General features: G+C 47.0%; 1 protein-coding gene across 1 annotated transcript in view; it reads right to left on the bottom strand.

Annotated features, from left to right (window-relative positions):
- The window catches only part of LOC116955251 (potassium-transporting ATPase alpha chain 2-like), a 38,968-nt gene extending 22,355 nt beyond the window's left edge, over positions 1-16,613 (bottom strand). Inside the window, exons 1-9 of the mRNA XM_032976263.2 lie at positions 16,373-16,613; positions 10,261-10,455; positions 4,980-5,039; positions 3,287-3,490; positions 2,533-2,646; positions 2,059-2,193; positions 1,768-1,885; positions 862-1,130; positions 201-399 (exon numbers count right to left, since the gene is read on the bottom strand). Coding sequence (XP_032832154.2) covers positions 201-399; positions 862-1,130; positions 1,768-1,885; positions 2,059-2,193; positions 2,533-2,646; positions 3,287-3,490; positions 4,980-5,039; positions 10,261-10,455; positions 16,373-16,387 — 1,309 coding nt within the window. The 5' untranslated portion in view covers positions 16,388-16,613. The remainder of the gene's footprint in view (positions 1-200; positions 400-861; positions 1,131-1,767; positions 1,886-2,058; positions 2,194-2,532; positions 2,647-3,286; positions 3,491-4,979; positions 5,040-10,260; positions 10,456-16,372) is intronic.
- Positions 16,614-18,394: the final 1,781 nt, after the last annotated feature.

Genomic DNA, 18,394 nt, shown 5'->3' on the forward strand with positions numbered 1-18,394 from the left:
CCATGTCCTGATGATGATGTGCTTGATGATGTCGTGACGATGTTACTTGGTTGTGTGATTATGACTGCCACCACCACCGCTACCACTGCCACCACACCGTGGCCATCACAACACCACCGTCAAACCACCACCATCACGATGCCTCGTGAGAGCTCGTTGTCGCCATCTCTCTGTGCATGCGCGCACACACACACACACACCTGTCTGGTCTTCAGTGGTGTCAGCCGTGTGGATCTGCCCGTCGAACCACATGTGCGCCACTGTCATGCGGTTTTGCGTGAGCGTGCCCGTCTTGTCAGAGCAGATGATGGAGGTGGAGCCCAGTGTCTCCACCGCCTCCAGGTTCTTCACGAGGCAGTTCTTCTTGGCCATGCGCTTGGCCGTCAGGGACAGTGTCACCTGGCGGGAGAGGAGGCCGAGGTGTGATGACTCGTGATAGCAAAACCCGCAAGAGGAACAGGCTTTCTGTACCAATATTAGGAGTCAGCAATAATTGCCCTGTGGAAATGGGCTTGCCCCTGCCATCGGAATGTGTAATTTCTAATACAGGCTCAGAAACGTCGGGGTAGGCGCAGGGGCGGAGCCAGGGGGGGGGGGGGGTGACAGGGGTGACATTCCGCGTATAAGTGTACGACACTCGGTTTGGCGGACTCCGTGCAACTGCATTGTCAGAGTGTGTCGCCATCCGATGGCGTCTAGTTCAACAGCCTGACTCTCTAAATCATTCTTGAAATTAAAATTTGTTGAATGTCACCCCGGCCTGAAATCCTGGCTCCGCCCCTGGGTAGGCGAGTGCCTTCACTCCAATCCTCCTCGACGCACGGAGCAACCGATGCCATCCCTTCTGCGGGCGCGACTCACGGTGACAGTGGCGAGCAGCCCCTCGGGCACGTTGGCCACGATGATGCCGATGAGGAAGATTATGGAGTTGAGCCAGTTGTAGCCGAGCGACATGGCGATGATAAAGAAGAGCACGCCGATTGAGATGGCGACGCCCGCCACGATGTGCACGAAGTGCTCAATTTCCTGGGCGATCGGCGTCTTGCCATTCTCCAGGCTCGAGGCGAGCGACGCGATGCGGCCGATCACCGTGTTGTCGCCCGTGCTCACCACAATTCCCAACGCCGTGCCTGCCGCACCACGTGCATGCCCACATGCGCGCATACATTTACAGACACGAGCACACACACACGCACACACACACAGACACATACACACGTGCGCACACAGACATGCGCGCACACACACACACAATCACAAGGCATGCGTTATTTCAGCTCTGCGTGCTTTAGAGGGGTGGGGGAAAACTTTCACTGAGGACTGAATACGACTTTCAAATAGCTTTGGGAGGGGGCCACACATTAAAGGACAACTTAGTGTTATACAATAACACTGTAAAGAATAACGTGCGTGTCGACGAATTATTACGGGGCCCTTGCCATGAAAGAAGTGACAGAGCGCTCAAAAATGTATTAAACATCGTTGTTGTTGCCAGGTCAAAAATATTCCCTTCTAGAACCTGGTTAGTGTTGCTAAGATGCTCGCAGTGACAAATGCATATTGTTTGTGCTGCGTTTCGAAGTGGCAGGCCTCATGTGACCGTGGGCAATGTGAAGTGAAGCCGCAGACGTACATAGCCCCAGGCCCCAAGTACAGGCCGGAATACCGGCATCAAATACATGTCCATGGGCCAGAGAATCACAACCCCTGCTCCAAAGTGTCATCACACTATGTTGGTGTGGCTGCCTGTGTGGCTGAGGTGCGCACCCTCCAGGCAGGTGGTGGAGAAGAATGCCAGGTTCTTGGTCTCCAGAGGATTCTCGTGGGTGCAGTCGCACAATCGCGGCTGAGGCTCCGACTCCCCTGTGAGGGAAGAGTTGTCCACCTGCTCCACCCCAAACAGGATCCATACGATGTAGCATACCACCAAACACCACCACACATGTACTACAAACATCACACACCACTCCAAACCACCACAATCCAAAACCCACACCATATATGGTGTGATGAGTGCTGCGGTGTGCTGCAATTGCGCTGTGGGATGTGCTGCCGTGCCTTGCAGCCCTGTGTGAAGATGATGCGAAGGTCCGCGGGGATGCGATCGCCACCCTTCACCTCCACGAGGTCACCAAGCACAAGGCCTGTGGCCACGATTTGCAGCTTCTCTCCCCCTCGGATCACCTGGGCTTGCTACATTCAAGAGACATACGGCCATTCGCAATTGAGCGGTGCTGATTTCACTGTCACGCCAATGCTTGAATTCATATGAAATATTCAACAACTCAACTAAATAATGCAAATATTCTCAACAATCCCAGCCCTTTTATCAATGAACTCTGGATGAAGGTTTCCCTATGCATTAAGATGCACTGTGGGGCATAAATATAAAATAATGATGAAGAAGCGATGCACTGACCAGCAAAATCCGTTATGGTCAGTGCAGGTTGGTGAAGTGGGGTGGAGGACAAGACTGGTTTAGATATCACTGGGCAATGATGCGGTGTGAGGTACGATGCTGGCCGCTATTACCTGGGGAACCATGTTTGCGAAGGAGTCCATGATGTTGGTGCTCTTGGCCTCCTGGTAGTAGGCGAAGCAGCCGGTCAGGATGACCACAGCAGCGAGTACCACCCCAAGGTAGAGCTGCACAGGACATACGAGCGAATCACACCATGTACACCAAACACACATGTGTGTTTCTAATTATGTCAATGTAATTCAAAGTGTGCACCTCTGCACGTTACTTTGATCACTTTCCATTCTTTGCACACTTTCCATTTCTTGTTTCTGATCCTTGAGTCATGGCAGGTAATATGCATTCATTAAAAGGCCCCTCTGGAGTTTTGGGCCCTGGTCAAATGTGCATTTGGTACCTCCTTCCTCTGCCGGTGCTAGGCATAAGCAAACTAAGCAAAAGCTTATGGCTCAATATAGCTCAGGTGACCCCTGATTTATTTAAAATTTGGGTGCACCACATAGTATATCAGTTCGAAATCTGATAGATTTGATTAAATATACAAATCCCCATCGTTCCAATGTCATATAATAGACTAGTTATTTATAATATAATCGACTCGTTATTTATATTTATAACGAGTCTATTAACGTCATTATTTCATGCAAGTTGTGATGTAATTAAGTTACACACCCAGCACAGTCATGTCACACACCCAAAAATCATGTTTGCTTAAGGGCCACGTTTTCTATGAGCTGGTACCATCACCACCACCACAATGACCGCCACCAGCACAACCGGTGCTCGCGCGCGTCCCCGCGTGCTCACGTTGTCGCGCGGGATGTTGCGGTCCTGCGAGTACTGGATGCCGTACGCCATCCAGCAGAGGATGGCGCCGGCCCACAGCAGCAGTGAGAAACCGCCCATCATCTGCCGCATGAACTTGAGCCACTCGGGGGTCCCCTTTGGTGGCGTCAGCGAGTTGGGGCCGTTGCGCTCCAGACGCTCGGCGGCGACGGCCACCGCCAGACCCTGGCCCAGCGTCACACAAACCGTTATTATCGTGGCCCCAGCAAAGCGGCATGGGCCCCGTTGCAAGGAATCATATGGACACATCCCCCTTCCCCTCCCCCCAGGGCTTAATATCTCAAGGGAATTTCTCATGGAATATTTGTCTGTCTATCAAAATGCAGTAGTCTTACACGATACCATCCCAGATCTTGGTACAAATCAACTCCTTCCATCAGAACACAGATGACAATTCCCGGACTGTATAATCCTCCCCTCTCCCTCCCCTCCTGGAGCTCTCGACTCCCCACATGCCCCCTGTCCAATCCTCCCCCTACCCCACCCACCCACCTCATAGCCCGGCACCTGGATCACTCAGGCCCCAGTGCAATTGCACCGCCTGCACACCCATTAGCTAGACTGTTGAGTCGAAGCCCTCTTCGTCTCTACAAGCAGGAGTTTTCAAAGCCTTTTATGTTAGATAATAATATAAATGCACAAGCCTTAATCTGTCAATACACTGCTAGCTGAAGGCCTCCAACCTCGATGACCACTCTGTGTGAGAGTTTGACCACACCGCGTTTGTCAGTGCGGGATGGTGGAGGGGGAGAATGACCAGTTCAGATGAGAAAAGACTGGAGCTGAGAAACTGATGCAGCTACATAGACGCAAATCCAAATTGCATTGTAGTATGGAAACACAGCACAGACAGTAAAGCACTCATCCATGCAGCTCAGTTAGAGCGGCCGTGACCTCCAAAACGGACATCACAAATAGGCGCCCCGGATTCTTGTCTCAAGCCTTTAGCTGATGAGCCTGAAGCAGGATATTTAACATCTCGGTTGGCAGGATGTTAACTACCTCGCCTGGTATACAGAAGGTCGTGGGTTCGATCCCGATCCTGACGCCTGCATATTTGGAGTTTGCATGTTCTCCGTGTGGTCGCGTAGATTTCTCTGCGGGTTCTCTGTGTTTTCCCTCCATATTTAGAAACATGCTTTTAGAGTATTTGGCTGCTAGAAATTTTCACATGATAAGCCACTTCTTTGAACTATCATTTGTGGCCAGGTCACTTCTGAAAAAGAGTGTTATAGCTCAGTGGGCCTTACCTGATAAAATAAAATTTTAGTTTTTATAGTTTTAAGTTGTTATTACGACCTGAGGTGGCATAACTTCCAGTGGTGTCAATTACTTTGTGGCCAATAACAGTGAATGACATAATTAACTATTATTAGACATGTAAATAGATCGGTACTGCTTACGTTGTGTTAACTTAGGTTGTACCAATGTCTGCTCCGGCACCATGGACTATTGCCCAGTTTGGCTCAATGCTGCGGTGTATGTGACAGGGCTTGCGATTGTAAACACAGTACGATACGGTTCCTTGATGTGAACGCCTGTAATACATCAAGGACGTCATTTAAATGTCATTAGTAAAAGTATTAGCCATACTCACAAAGAGTTAGAAGCTCTATTTACAGCCACAATAAGTGCACGTGTGCATGTGTCTCACCTTTTTCAGGTCAGTCTGATGTTTCTTTTCCAGTTCTCCTTGAGTCAGCTTATGGTCATCCTGAAACGAAATCACACCACGAGCAGGGGAATTAAATCATTTTAGCAGCGATCGGGCTCAGCGTGCCAGCACTGGCGATCAAAGTGACAACACCACTGACCATGTGGAGTATTTTATTAACAAATCTGCAGGATTAACCAGGGCGGCCTGCCGGGTCCAACTGCGAACTCTACCGCTAAAATATCAGCATCCCTAATACTTCAGCACGCTGTGTGGTGCGGGTGTGTGAAGTGGTGGTGGGAGGGCTGGAAGCGATCACAGCGTAGTTCGATAGCGGACGCGCCACCGCTCTACGTCATTATAATGATTGTTATATCAACCATTCTTGGGAAAGCATACAGTGGCGTTACTAGGATTGGTGTCACCCAATGCGGTAACTCATGGTGTCACCCCCCCATGGACCTCCTCCCGTACCAGACCATACAGAATCCTTCGTAATGTTTTTTGTACTAATGTTACTCGTAAATCGTAATTCCCGTATATCACTTAATGTAATGGCAATAGTAGTGGCATAAACAACGAACAAATTAAGATTACACCTTTAAATTACAATCTCATACGTAGAGCCTAAATGTATTTTACATACTTTCATGTGGTTCAAGTGAAAATTCGGTAAGAAAACAATAGAATTCGAAGTAAAAAAAAAACTGTCAAAACAGTTAAGAACTACATTAAATCAGATATATATTTGCAAGACAGTGATGTTTTTAAAGAAAATTTAAAAAGACTAAAATGAAAAAAACCTCAATTTAAGATTAAAGTTATATTTCTAAACATGTCTCAAGAAACATAGCATTTCCCCCCACTTCATGTTTTAAATTGTTAATTTCTCTATTTAGTTATCAAAGAGTTATATCATGAATAATTGTTCTACATGTAAGTTTATTATCAATTTTAATCATCGAATAATGTGATACACCGTAGTTGTAAATTGCTTAAATGTAATATTTCTTAGATTATATGAATGCTAACAAAATAGTTTTGCAAAATATTTCTAAATTTAATTACATTATTAGTTACATTATTTGTAACTGAGCGGAAGCCTTTTCATTATTATTTTCCTTTAATTACGACTTCATTCTCAAAAAGTTATTGATATAGGTTCACAAATACTCATTACCACAACGTTGCAGCTAAAACACCAGAAAATTTGACAAAACCAGCGACTATTAAAAGACGAGCAGCAACGAAAACAACAGCGCGTGCTCGGAGCGCGTGCAGACGAAACCACGTGACTCAAAGCGTCACTGGAGTTGGGTAACAATGACAGCTCTGACGGGAGCGCATTAGAAGTTTCAAAAAGTAAATAGCATAACGTTTTAGCCTTGTAGGTATATTGATACAGTACATGTAAGCTGGGCTTACGAAAATGTTTGTTGTTGTTATAACTACAGGGCTATATTTTTTAAAATGTATAAAAAAAATTATACATTTCTGCTGAAACACTGCACAAAAAAAGTTTTCGACAGTAATTTTGGTGTCACCCCCTCTGATGGTGTCACCCCCTCTGATGGTGTCACCCCCTCTGATGGTGTCACCCGGTGCGGTCCACACCCCGCTGGTGACGCCACTGAAAGCACAAACCGCATGGGCAGTTGGTAGTGCTGGAAAAAATTGGGGTCCTAAGCAGGAATAACTTTAAATTTTGATTTAAAGCTTTCGTGACTGCAGTAATTCATATTCTTAGCTCTTTCGGTAAAGTCACGTTGAAGGGAAACAATAAAATATATATAAAACAATAAAAATTCTCACGACGTTTCGACCATAACACAAACGGTCGACACACCTGATGACGACGGTTTGTGTTATAGTCGAAACGTCGTTAGAATTTTTATTGTTTTATATATATTTTATTATTTTATTGTTTCCCTTCAACGTGACTTTACCGAAAGAGCTAAGAATAGGAATAACTTTGTTGGTGTCCTCTATTTAAATGAATACAATCCTAGCGACAAGGCAGGAGAGATTCCAACAAGTGATACAGATTTGTGATGAGTGAAACGCACTCAAAAACAGTGAGATGAGATTAAATATATTAATTGGCTCGTTCGTGTTAATAGCTACTTACGCTAAGGGGCCGTCCATAAATGACGTCACGAGATTTTGGACTATTTTTGACCCCCCCCCTTCGTCACAAGTCAGCCCCCCCCCTCAAATATGACGTCACAAAGCTCTGCCCCCACCCTCCCAAATAAAACATGCTTCAAATCGCTTTAAACTATTGTCATTGTAGTGCGTATTTAATGTGGCGCTGCGCTCTGATGTTGTAGGAGAAAACATTTCTAAAAAAGTATATTTAATTAAGTAGAACGTGTTGTCTATATTTATTTAAAGTTGCGCATTTTGATGTAACGTCACATTTCTCACCCCCCCCCCCTCCTCGTCACACATCGTCACAAATGTCTGACCCCCCCCCCAGCCCCTAGGTGCGTGACGTCATTTATGGACGGCCCCTAATTACCATTTGAATTGTGAGCGTACATTTGATGCAGCCGCCCTCTTGTGTGTTTCATGCTCATCGTGTCCACACACAACAAAGGCAACGACCCCCCCCCCCCCGTATAGTCCGAGCGGACTGCTTGGGCAAGTCCCGTTAAAGAGCACCCTGTGAGTGGTGAAACATCACGCCCCCGCCCGCCTTTGTCATGATGCTTACACACCACACCAGGTACTCATTTGAGCGCACCTGTCAACCCATACGGTTTAACCCCGTATTCCTGTACGGGGAAATTCAGTCTTTCAGGTCCACACGGCGTAAAGCCGTTTGAACACGGGCACAAAAATAATGTGTCTATTCGTTTTGTGTTTCTCCCTTGCGATGGCACTTTGTAGGATGAACGTTGAGATTTATAAGGGGCACGGGGTGACCAACAGGATCTGAATTGGTCTGTAATAAGGTAGGGGCACTGATAAGGGGTTGACAGGTATATTTGAGGCTGAGTCGAACTATGGGGAAAGCCCATGACCGGTTGAGACAATCGTCACCGGTGTTGGCCGTGTGTGAGCGGGAATCGAACTCGGGTGGCCGTGGTTGGTGGCCCGGTGTAACGCTAAACCGCTACGCTACCCACACGCGGCTCCCACGCCGCATGCTTACGGAACCGCAAACAAAGGACAAAAAAAATAGCCCCTGGCTTGCCCCCTCCCCCAGTCACGCCCCCATAACCCCCCCCCCCCACAGAACCGGCTTCCTCCTGCTGAGACCGGTGCCACGCCGGTCCGGGCCGCCTCACACCCGCATCCACACCCAGCGTCCGGCAGGGGGGGCTGCAGGTCCTCGCCCCCTTACACCCCCCCCCCCAACACCTTGAGCCCCCCCCCCCACGCTATCCCCCTGCTATACGTCATCAAGCCCGGCTACAGCTGTTCTCGGATGGGAGGGGGGGCAGTAGAGTTATGTCTCGATAACAGTGATACACCGCTAAGGGTGATAGTGAACTTGGGGGGGGGGGGTAAATGGACATTTGTTGGAGCAGGGCTGACTCCAGCACCCCCCCCCCTCCGTCGTGCCCAGTCCTTTCCTCCCTGCCCTCATCATCATCATCATGTCCGTGGGCTCTGTCAAGTACAGCATCATTAACCATGGTTCCATCGCTTCTTGTCAGGTGAATCATTATCAATAATTGATAATCATAGGTTGCGCTGCGGTGTGTCAAGGCCACTGTTGGATGAAGGCTTCCTCGTGCAGTGTCGGTCACTGGAGTTGTTTGACCATACTTCACCCCTCTGGTTGGTGCAGGTTGACGACTGGAGTGTCCAGGATCGGGAATTAAACTCCGATTTCCGAAATCATAAGACAACTTGCTAACCATTATTCCACCACTTTACTCCGTCTTATATATAGACACTCCAATCAGTGGATAGCTGAAGTGGGGGTGGGGGGTGGTGTTTCTCAGGACCAGTACAAATACGATTTGCCACCGATGTTGGCCCTCACTGCGCCTCCTAATCACTGTCCCTTGGAGGCAGTTATCCACATTTCTACACACACGTGTCCCCACGTCTCTGGGATCTACACTCCGGCCACGTGTCCCTGTGCACGCGTTGCTCGGACACCTATTCCAGTCCTTGCACCCTTACTCAACCCCCATCAGCCTTGTTATTATGTCCCCATTCCCCTCGTCTCCTTGTCCCTGCCCTCGTGTCTCCTTGTCCCTGCTCTCGTGTCTCCTTGTCCCTGCCCTCGTGTCTCCTTGTCCCTGCTCTCGTGTCTCCTTGTCCCTGCTCTCGTGTCTCCAGAACACGTCTTCTTCTCTACGTGTCCTCGCCACTTGTCTCTGCCCATATGTCACCTCCTGGGCAACTTTTAAATATCTCTGTATCCCACTGCACGTCGCGAGAAGGAATAATGGCCAATGGTTTGGACTCACGAGGCAGTGACAGCCAAAGGAGAAGAACAGCCGATGGAGCAATGAATTTGGCTTGCGCACAGGTGCCCGATCGATTGTGACGTCACGTCACCACGAGCGATTGCGAGGGCTGATGGTGATATCTCTTCATCACTGGGCAACCTAAACTGGACCATATCTTTGCATGCCTCCCTCCATTCCTCATCTCCACATTGTCCCTCCCTCCCCACCCTCATTCCCGGGGGGGGCCAAGTGACGAAGCGAATGCGTGGAATGCGACACGGCGAGACAGACAAGACTCACCCCCCACACACACCACCAAACACACGGGTTTGTTCGGTCGGGATCACGGGGGGGGGGGCGGGGGGGCGACGGAGCAGAGCTAAGGTAGTCAGAGCATGTGACAAACACAGCTGTTCAGCAGCAGTATTTAAGAGGTAATGAACACGCACACGATATTGGCACAGTTTACGGTGGTCGTGGGAATTGTGGATTTCAATAAAAGTTCGTGAACTTTTGGAAATTGCTGCAGAAACGCATTTTCAGCCCGGAGGGGTGGAGGCAGCATGGGGCCCTCACTTGGTTCAAGATTTTTTATTTTACCTAAAAATGATTGTTTTGAAAGTTTCTTCTAAAGTATAAAATTAATACAAGTTTTCAGTGAATTGTTAGGTGGTGCGTCGACCCACATTATTCCGTGACGTTCCCATGAACGAACATTTCGATGTAACAGCTCAAGAGTGAGATGGACTGTTGCATCGCGAGACCATAGGGGAAGGTGACCACGTGGTGGGGGCCTTCATCCAGGAGTGGATAGACCACGGCTGATGATAATAGACCACAGCTGATGAGTACTGGAAGTGTAACTCTACCATGTCCAGCTCCTGCTTGAGTCCATCCATCTTGTCATCCTTCGCCTGCTGCCGCCCCACCCACTTGGCCCTAAGCCCCTTGCGCTTCTTGCAGGTGGCACCAGGATTGTCGCCCTTCTTGTCCATCCTGTCCACGTCCAACACGGTGGGCACATAGTCCTGCGTGCCATGCGTCTCCACCGTGTACACATTCGCCTGGGGGGGGGGAGGAGGGCACCCACAGCACATGCATAGCAACCACAGAGTTACAACATATGTATCGTCACTTCCTCCGAATTGTATCACAATTGTGCTATTGGTGTCACGTATTGAGACAGATAATACATTTTAAAGTATCTAAGAACGCGTAACTCTCCGTATTTGAGAACGGCCTATAGAAGTTGATATCCTACGGAACTACATTTAATATCCATTCAAGTTTTTTTTTGTCCACACAAAAGGTGGTAGGTACAGTAGGTAGGTAGTACATCACCACCTGCTCTGCATGAGAAATGTTCGTCACATCAAATGAATGTGTAATTCTTAGAGCTGGAATGTAACCAAAATAAGAGCAGAATCCAGTTTAATGTGATGGTTTTTTGTGCAGACAAAAACCCAGTACACGTGAACATTTGGCTTAATCACAGGCGGTGGCTGCTGCCTGGATTCCAACCCAGGCTCTCAGCAGTGCCAGCATCAGTCCTCTGACCTCCGAGCCACCTGACCACCTCCAATGACTACGGAATGTAACATCGTCACAAGCAGCATCATCATGTTCTAAACACCCTTCACATGCCATGACTACAGTGGTGTAGCTATCGGGTGTGCAGGCACTTCAATTGCACCAAGGTTCACAGGCCGGAGGGCCCCAAGTGCTGGGCTATGAAGGGTGCGGGATGAATTATACAGCGGGCCCTCCTTTGCACCTGGGCCCATTCTAACCACGCTACGCCATTGTGTCATTACATCTCGAAATTCATGCCAAATGATTTCATACGTGAAGTAAATGTCTCTAAACGACGCAATTTTTTGTACAAAAGAAATACTAACAACTGAATACAAATATGACACAGGCAGTTTGACACAAACTCACATGTGTTGAGATAGGGTAGGGTTGTCACTTGTGTGTGTGTGTATATTTTACATGTTTTTTTACCAGGGTTTTATTACTGATTGTAAGGTTGCAGACGGTTCAGCTACAACTACAAAACTGTAATCGACTTGATCCATCATACGTACATGGTTGATAAAGTCGGAACTACTTTGTGGCTCTTGCCACAACAACTGAACGAAACATTTTGCAGATATCACCGAAGAGCAGAGCAGAAATTGATCTCCCGCTGAGTGGCAACATGACAGTGGCACTAATTGCTTTAGACTCCTGTTAGAAAAAAAAGTAAAAAAGCGTTAACGTATTTATCGATAATAACAATTTCAGTGCGTATATTTCACAATTTAGATTAGCACGGGCGGCTACGGTGTGAAAAAAGTCCAGCATATATACAGCGTTTCTCATAAGCACAAACACGCGATTCTGTTTTTCTTATGGGGGACGTCTGGTTGTGGTGCATCTTGCCACAGGAGGGCGCTCTAATAAAAAAATAATTTAGAATTCATTGCCCCTTTGTATATTCGCGCTGGATGAAGGCCTCCCTTCCTCTCGGACAAACACCGTGTCTGTCCATACTTTACCACGCTGATCATCGCAGATGGGTGAAGGTGACGGGGTGCGTGAATGATATCGGTTCAGATATCACTCCTCGCTGACGTTACCCGTTCGGACTCTCACCCCTCCAGGCCCTAATCCGTCCGGGCTCTCACCCATTCAGATGCTCACCCCTCCAGGCTCTCACCCGTCCAGGCTCTCACCCATCCAGACTCTCACCCCTCCAGGGCCTCACCCCTCCAGGCCCTCACCCGTTCGGACTCTCACCCCTCCAGGCCCTCACCCGTCCGGGCTCTCATCTGTTCAGACTCTCACCTGTTCAGACGCTCACTCGTCCAAACTCTCAACCGTTCAGGCTCTCACCCATCCAGGTCCTCATCCGTTCAGGCTCTTACCCGTCCAGGCTCTCACCCATCCAGACTCACCCACCCAGGCTCTCACCCGTTCAGGCTGCCATACGAGGGACTTTATGTTTTTTTATTATTATATTCTTAACGCGTTTACATTGACGGATCTCGTCCACTAAATATTCTGCCGTTGTGTTTCTTTCGTTTAAGGCCGCTCTTTGATGAACGAATTGGAGCTGCGTGCACGCTGAGATTGCCCCCCCCCCCACCCGCCCTGTTGGCAACTGCCGAGATTGAGAATGTAGGGCGGTTGTATGGCTCACTGATTAGTGATAAGCGCACAAAGCCGGTGGAAACATTGAGATTCAATTGCAATCAAAATTGTATTCATAACTGTTTATTCATGATGTACACTCTCAAAAGATGTGGGCCAGTGGCGCAGTGGTTAGCCCACTGTGCTCTGAGAGAACCTGGCTACCTGAGTTATATTCCCGACCACGACCAACATCAGTGGCTCGTGACACAATATGAACCAGACCTGAGCGCCCCAACCATCCTCTTCACCACCAACATCGCACTGACCAGCGTGGTGAAGTATAGTCAAACAATCCCCATGACCAACCTGGTCCCCGTGGGGAGGCCTTTACGTAGCAGTGAATTTACAAACAAAAAAATCCCCGAGCACCACTAGCAGACGGTCCGACTCCCGTCCAAGCAAGGGTAAGTAAAATAAGTGATGGTTTATTGAAAGACATTCGTATGGCTTTGATGTAGAGCAACAACTATTATGTTACATTGCGGTTTCGATTGAGCCCGATAATTGAGTCAGAGTAACAGGAGTGCATCGCTGTGATGATGCCTCCTCCTTCGTATTTGTGAATCTGCCCAACGAGTCGTTCGATGCGACACCCTCCGCGTGCCCCACGTGGTGCCACTGCGGGTGATGGGAGCTCGTCACCCCATTGCCCAACAGGCGCGCAGGGTTCGCACCCCGACTGAGAATAAAAAGGATGGGGCTACCTTCTCACCGCATCACACAGTGAAACTTTTTGTCCACCTGTGATTAGCCTTGCAAGTGCAATGCTAATCGCTCTCTGAACACACGCACGCATGCATGTGTACCGCACCCTTTGGGCTTCACACAAAAGACAACGATTTGCGTGAATAACTTGGCAAGACCCCACACAAAAGGGTTGCTTGTACGTGTTACAACTTAGTCCATATATATGCAGCCATGGAGCCACATTAATTGCAACTCCACATTAATTATCGTAAGAGGTCTATTCTATAAACACTTGCCCCACGTGTACTCTAATGCCATTCTGCGCCGATTTTGATTACCACTGCTGTAAAAATACGAAAATTTGTTTATTATTATTTTCCACGTTACCTCTTCGCTATCTACCAACCCGCACTGACCAGCGTGGTGAAGTATGGTCAACCCCTCTCCCTCCATTGTCGACATGACGTTGGAGGCCTTCATCCATGGATGTACAGTATTGAGAATGGATTAAATCGATCTTTCTTATTAATACACAATGTCCATGGCATAAAATAACAGAATACAGCCCTTTGTCAACCCACTACTGATTGATGATTGTTTGACCATACTTCACCACGCTGCTCAGTTTTACAGATTTAAGAGGCAGTAAAACAAGTTCAGATATTACTCGCCGCTCATGCTATCCATGTCTAACCACTGCGCCACCGCTCCGCTCGCATTGTTTAATAGCTTAGCTGTCGGCTTCTTCGCGTTGGTTTAAAATGTAATCGGCGTGACCGCAAATGCTCAGCGCTAGAAGCTATGGAAGCTGGGGTATGATCACTGATAGAGCACGGGAGCCGTAAACATTAACAAAAATCACAGCGGGTGGGGAGCAGCGTGGAGAGTGGACGGGTGGGCCCGAGTTAAAGGGCCCCCAGGCCACGTGCAGGTGAGTTTACACCGGACCGAACCGCCGATCGCGGGTCTGGTGGGGGGAGCGGGGGGGGGGCGTGGGTGGGGGGTGGGGGAGAAAGGTGCTAACCCCCACCCCACGTCGAACTGGTGGCCGCGTCTACTGCTGTCAATATGAATGAGCGGACAAGCCCGAGGCTCAGAGGGCATGGAACGCATATTCATGGGATTCTCAGGATGCAGCGACCGTGCTCGCTGGCAATGAGAGCACGTGGAATATTCCCAGGAGAGATAATTCGCTGTGTTTTCAATGAGTAGATATGACTGAACTTACTAAAATTAAAACATTAAATCCTTATTTATCATTCACAACATTGCGTGAGTTTTAATATATGTACGAGTAAATATAAACATAGGTTCTGGTCTTGGGTTGGATTGTCTTTTTAAGGTTGTATGTATTTTTCTTGAATCCGTTTGAGTCTGCTGTTTAACTCGCCTTCAACTCAGACTGGTCATGGTCAAATTACCCTCACAACCCACACAGCAGTGGATTGACTAAGGGCAATACTCGCCCATGTATTTGAGCGGAAATTACAAATGTAGAATCCACTGACTCTCAGATGCACATATACTGTTCAGTCCTTAGTTCCTTCAGGGTGGATACATTCTGTAGAATTCGTATTTGGAATATGTTCCCACCACGAGAAAAAGGAAATTCCACCACTAGCTCGGGCGATACCTGCACGGCCCATAGACACAACAACGAACGAAGCATTTTTGTGATTAATCTTTGCAGAACCAGCGGACATCCCTGGTGATATGCAACTAGGTATTACAGTGGTTAGCGCACTGCATCATGAATCGAGAGACGTGAGTTTGATTTTCAGCCACGGTTACATCAGTGGCGAGTGATGGTGTCCTGTCACCTTTTCCAAGCTGCACTGACCAGTGTGGTGAAGTATTCCCAAACAACCCCCCATGGACATAGCGTTGGGAAGCCTTCATCCGGCAGTGGATTGACAAATAACCAAATCAATTTATAGAAGTAATAGTTATATAATTACATTATAGAAGTATTGTAAGCCTCAATTTTGGCAAAAATTCTAGTGGATCCCATGTTTATCATTACAAATATCTGAAAACTCAAATTTTGGGGCCCCAAAAATTGTGGGGCAAAACGTTGAGTCTTGCGTTGAAACCTGCACAAAAAACTATAAACTTTATTGTTTGCCAAGTCTAGACGGTGATGAAATTTTACATTTGGTGGGTTTCAACATTGCAGTATCCAATTATAACATCGGATCTTATATTCTGAAAGGCAAACTTGTCTATTTTTGGTCTCCAATGAGGACATTTTCCAGCACTTTCTGGAAAAGCGTGATGCTAAAGCTGATTGAAGCATTCAAAGCCCTTTTTCGAGTACAATCACAAGTACAATTTATCCAAATTACATCAAAGATGAGAGAGCACATTGATGTATTGTACCTTATACCATACAAAACAGGAGAGGATAATTAAGAAGAACCAAGGGGGGTTGGGTCACCGTCACATAATATAAATTATAGTCGACGTTTCGGCTTTCTGGTCTCATTCAGTAAGTAAAAAAAATGTTTTTATTGACCACTGAATTATTAAAATTCACCGCATTAAAAACTACCGTCATACTTCTAGATAAAAGCAACAATCAATTTACATCCCCTTGTCAATAGACTGCTGGTTTAAGGCCTTTTTATACTGCTTTAGATCGTGTGGGTTGTTTGACCATACCTCACCACGCTGGTCACTGCGGTTTGGTCAAGGGGCTCCCAGATCATTCCAGACATTAATCGCCACTGAAATTAGCCACGGCAGGGAATTTAACTCTGGTCGTTGGATTCATAATAGCTCGCTTACGATGGCCACTATAACACCGCTCCCAAATAGAAATTACAAAGTAACGATAATTATCAATGATAATGTAGAAACTATGAAATCAAAAACTTTTAAAACAATCTCATTAGGCCTCATGTGTAAAGTGCAGTCTCCAACTCTTCTTATCCACTTTCGCAGTGATATGAAGGGTCATTTCCCGAATTGTCACCGGTTGTTTTTCCTTCTAAGGAAAGTGTTATCGAAAAAATGTCTTGAGCTTTCTGTTAACTAAAAAAACCCCATAATACAATCCACGGTTTACTCACACACGTCCACACATAAACACAATCGAACGAAAGTGCACACACGTACCCCTCTGTTGTCCATTCCGATGGTCGTCTGATCGATCGCTCGAAGACGATAATTGGCTAAGAACGTGCGTCTAGCTCATTCAATCGGCTCGGCTAATGGACGTGTTGTTGTCACTCAGCGAGACGGGGATGTGAGCAGCACTAAGCGGCGAGCCTTGTGGGGGGGGGGCGTCTTCTCATCCACGGGCACTCATCATCTCGAAGTGGAACTCGCAAGCGCCGTGCGGGGCCACGGCGAGTCGCTGCCTATTATACAGGAGGCACGGGGGGGCGGGGCCCCCACGCCCCCGCAGCCCCGCCCCCCCTATCCCTCCACCATTTTCTCCCACCCCCACCTCCTTCAACCCCCTCCCCTCCACCTCTTTGTAGAGATTTGTGTTTTGTTTATCCAACTTCGGAAAACATCCTCTATTGTCAAGTTTACTTTGTCTAACCAGGCGAGGACTCAAGAGACCAGGGATGAGTCTCATCCGTGAATTCACATAATCGCAGCGTTCATTTTATTGTACAAAGAACCCCTAATGGATTCATCAAGCCAATCATAAAATTATCTCCAGACTTCCACATCCAGTGAACCTCTACAGCATTAACATGGATTCATTCTTGCTTCATTTTTAGCCTCTCATTTCTTATGGTTTTTCCTGAGGTTGTGTCTACTTCAGTTTTCATTAAACCATTAACGGACATGCAATTTATTTAAGCGTAAATACAATTTTACATGCACAATACGTGGGCTTAAGATTCCATTTGAATTTAAGCAGCAATTCACTGAATTTGATCACGTCTATGTTACGCCTACTTGTTTTGGGTCATAATGTCTATTTTACCAAAACACTTTGCAATCATGACGAGTGATTATTAGCATTTAATTGATTTCCTGTCCATTCATTTATTTCAATTAATTATTGAAGATTCGGACACAATACGACCCGATGAATTCGGCGTAAATCCCATCTTTATCCCCATCGCATGCGATTCAGTTTATGTTTGTGTGCGATCCTCCGAACAGATCCGGTGGTTTTTTTTTGTCAGGAGCTGGGTCCAAATTCCGATTCTAAACTCATCCGATGGTCCACCAGCAGCATGCAACACGCAGGCAGCATCCCTGGTGTCGCGTTCATGTCGCTTGGAGCTTTTTTTTTATTAAACGCTGTTTATTCTCACGTGGATTTATAATAATGCACGCCTTTCTGGGTGTGCTCTGGTTTTCTATTATTACCATATGCTCCTGATTATAAGACGCTCCATAAAGTAAAATGCACACCAAACTTATGTCCGGTTTATTATACCAGCTATACAAATCTGGTGTCGTATTTCCCCCACACATTTGTTTGTATCCTTTATTTAGTATTTATTTGTTGCCTTATTTTGCAAGGGCGACATGGGTCACACCAAGAGCAATTTAAGAACACCATGTATTTTTTTACATTAAAATGTAAAGTCACGTAGGTATAAAATAAAATAAATCACGACGTTCCGATCGCAACACAAGCAATCATCATCAGGTGGGGAACCACAGCAATATTTGTTTTGCTGAAGTGGGAGAGAGATGCCGTGGTAAGAGGTTATATAGGTGAGAAAGGGGGGAGGGGGCAAGGGGGGGAGAGAGAGGGATGGGGTTCCCCACCTGATGCTGTGGTTCCCCACCTGATGATGATTGCTTGTGTTGCGATCGAAACGTCGTGATTTCTTTTATTTTATACCTACGTGACTTTACCGAAAGAACCAAAGAGTATGGATTCCTGCAGTCACGCAAGCTTCAAATCTAGATTAAAATGTAACTGCCTAATTAAAAGAAGTATCCCCAACGTGCTTTAACATACACAAATTGTGCATTTTCTTATCTTGAGAATTGGCACCGCGTTTATACCCAAATTATGGCAATTTGTGAAGATGCCACTATTACTGGGATTCCAGTTAGTAGAGAATCAACTAATCTGATTTAAGTTTAATTGCATATGTATGCATGTTGAGCTTCTTTCGCACTGTACGAAGCCAAGCTTGCTAATCGGAGGTGTGATAA

The sequence above is a fragment of the Petromyzon marinus genome, chromosome 3, assembly GCF_048934315.1.
Source record: "Petromyzon marinus isolate PM22_M1 ecotype Great Lakes invasive population chromosome 3, UKy_Petmar_22M1.pri1.0, whole genome shotgun sequence".
Taxonomy (NCBI): domain Eukaryota; kingdom Metazoa; phylum Chordata; class Hyperoartia; order Petromyzontiformes; family Petromyzontidae; genus Petromyzon; species Petromyzon marinus.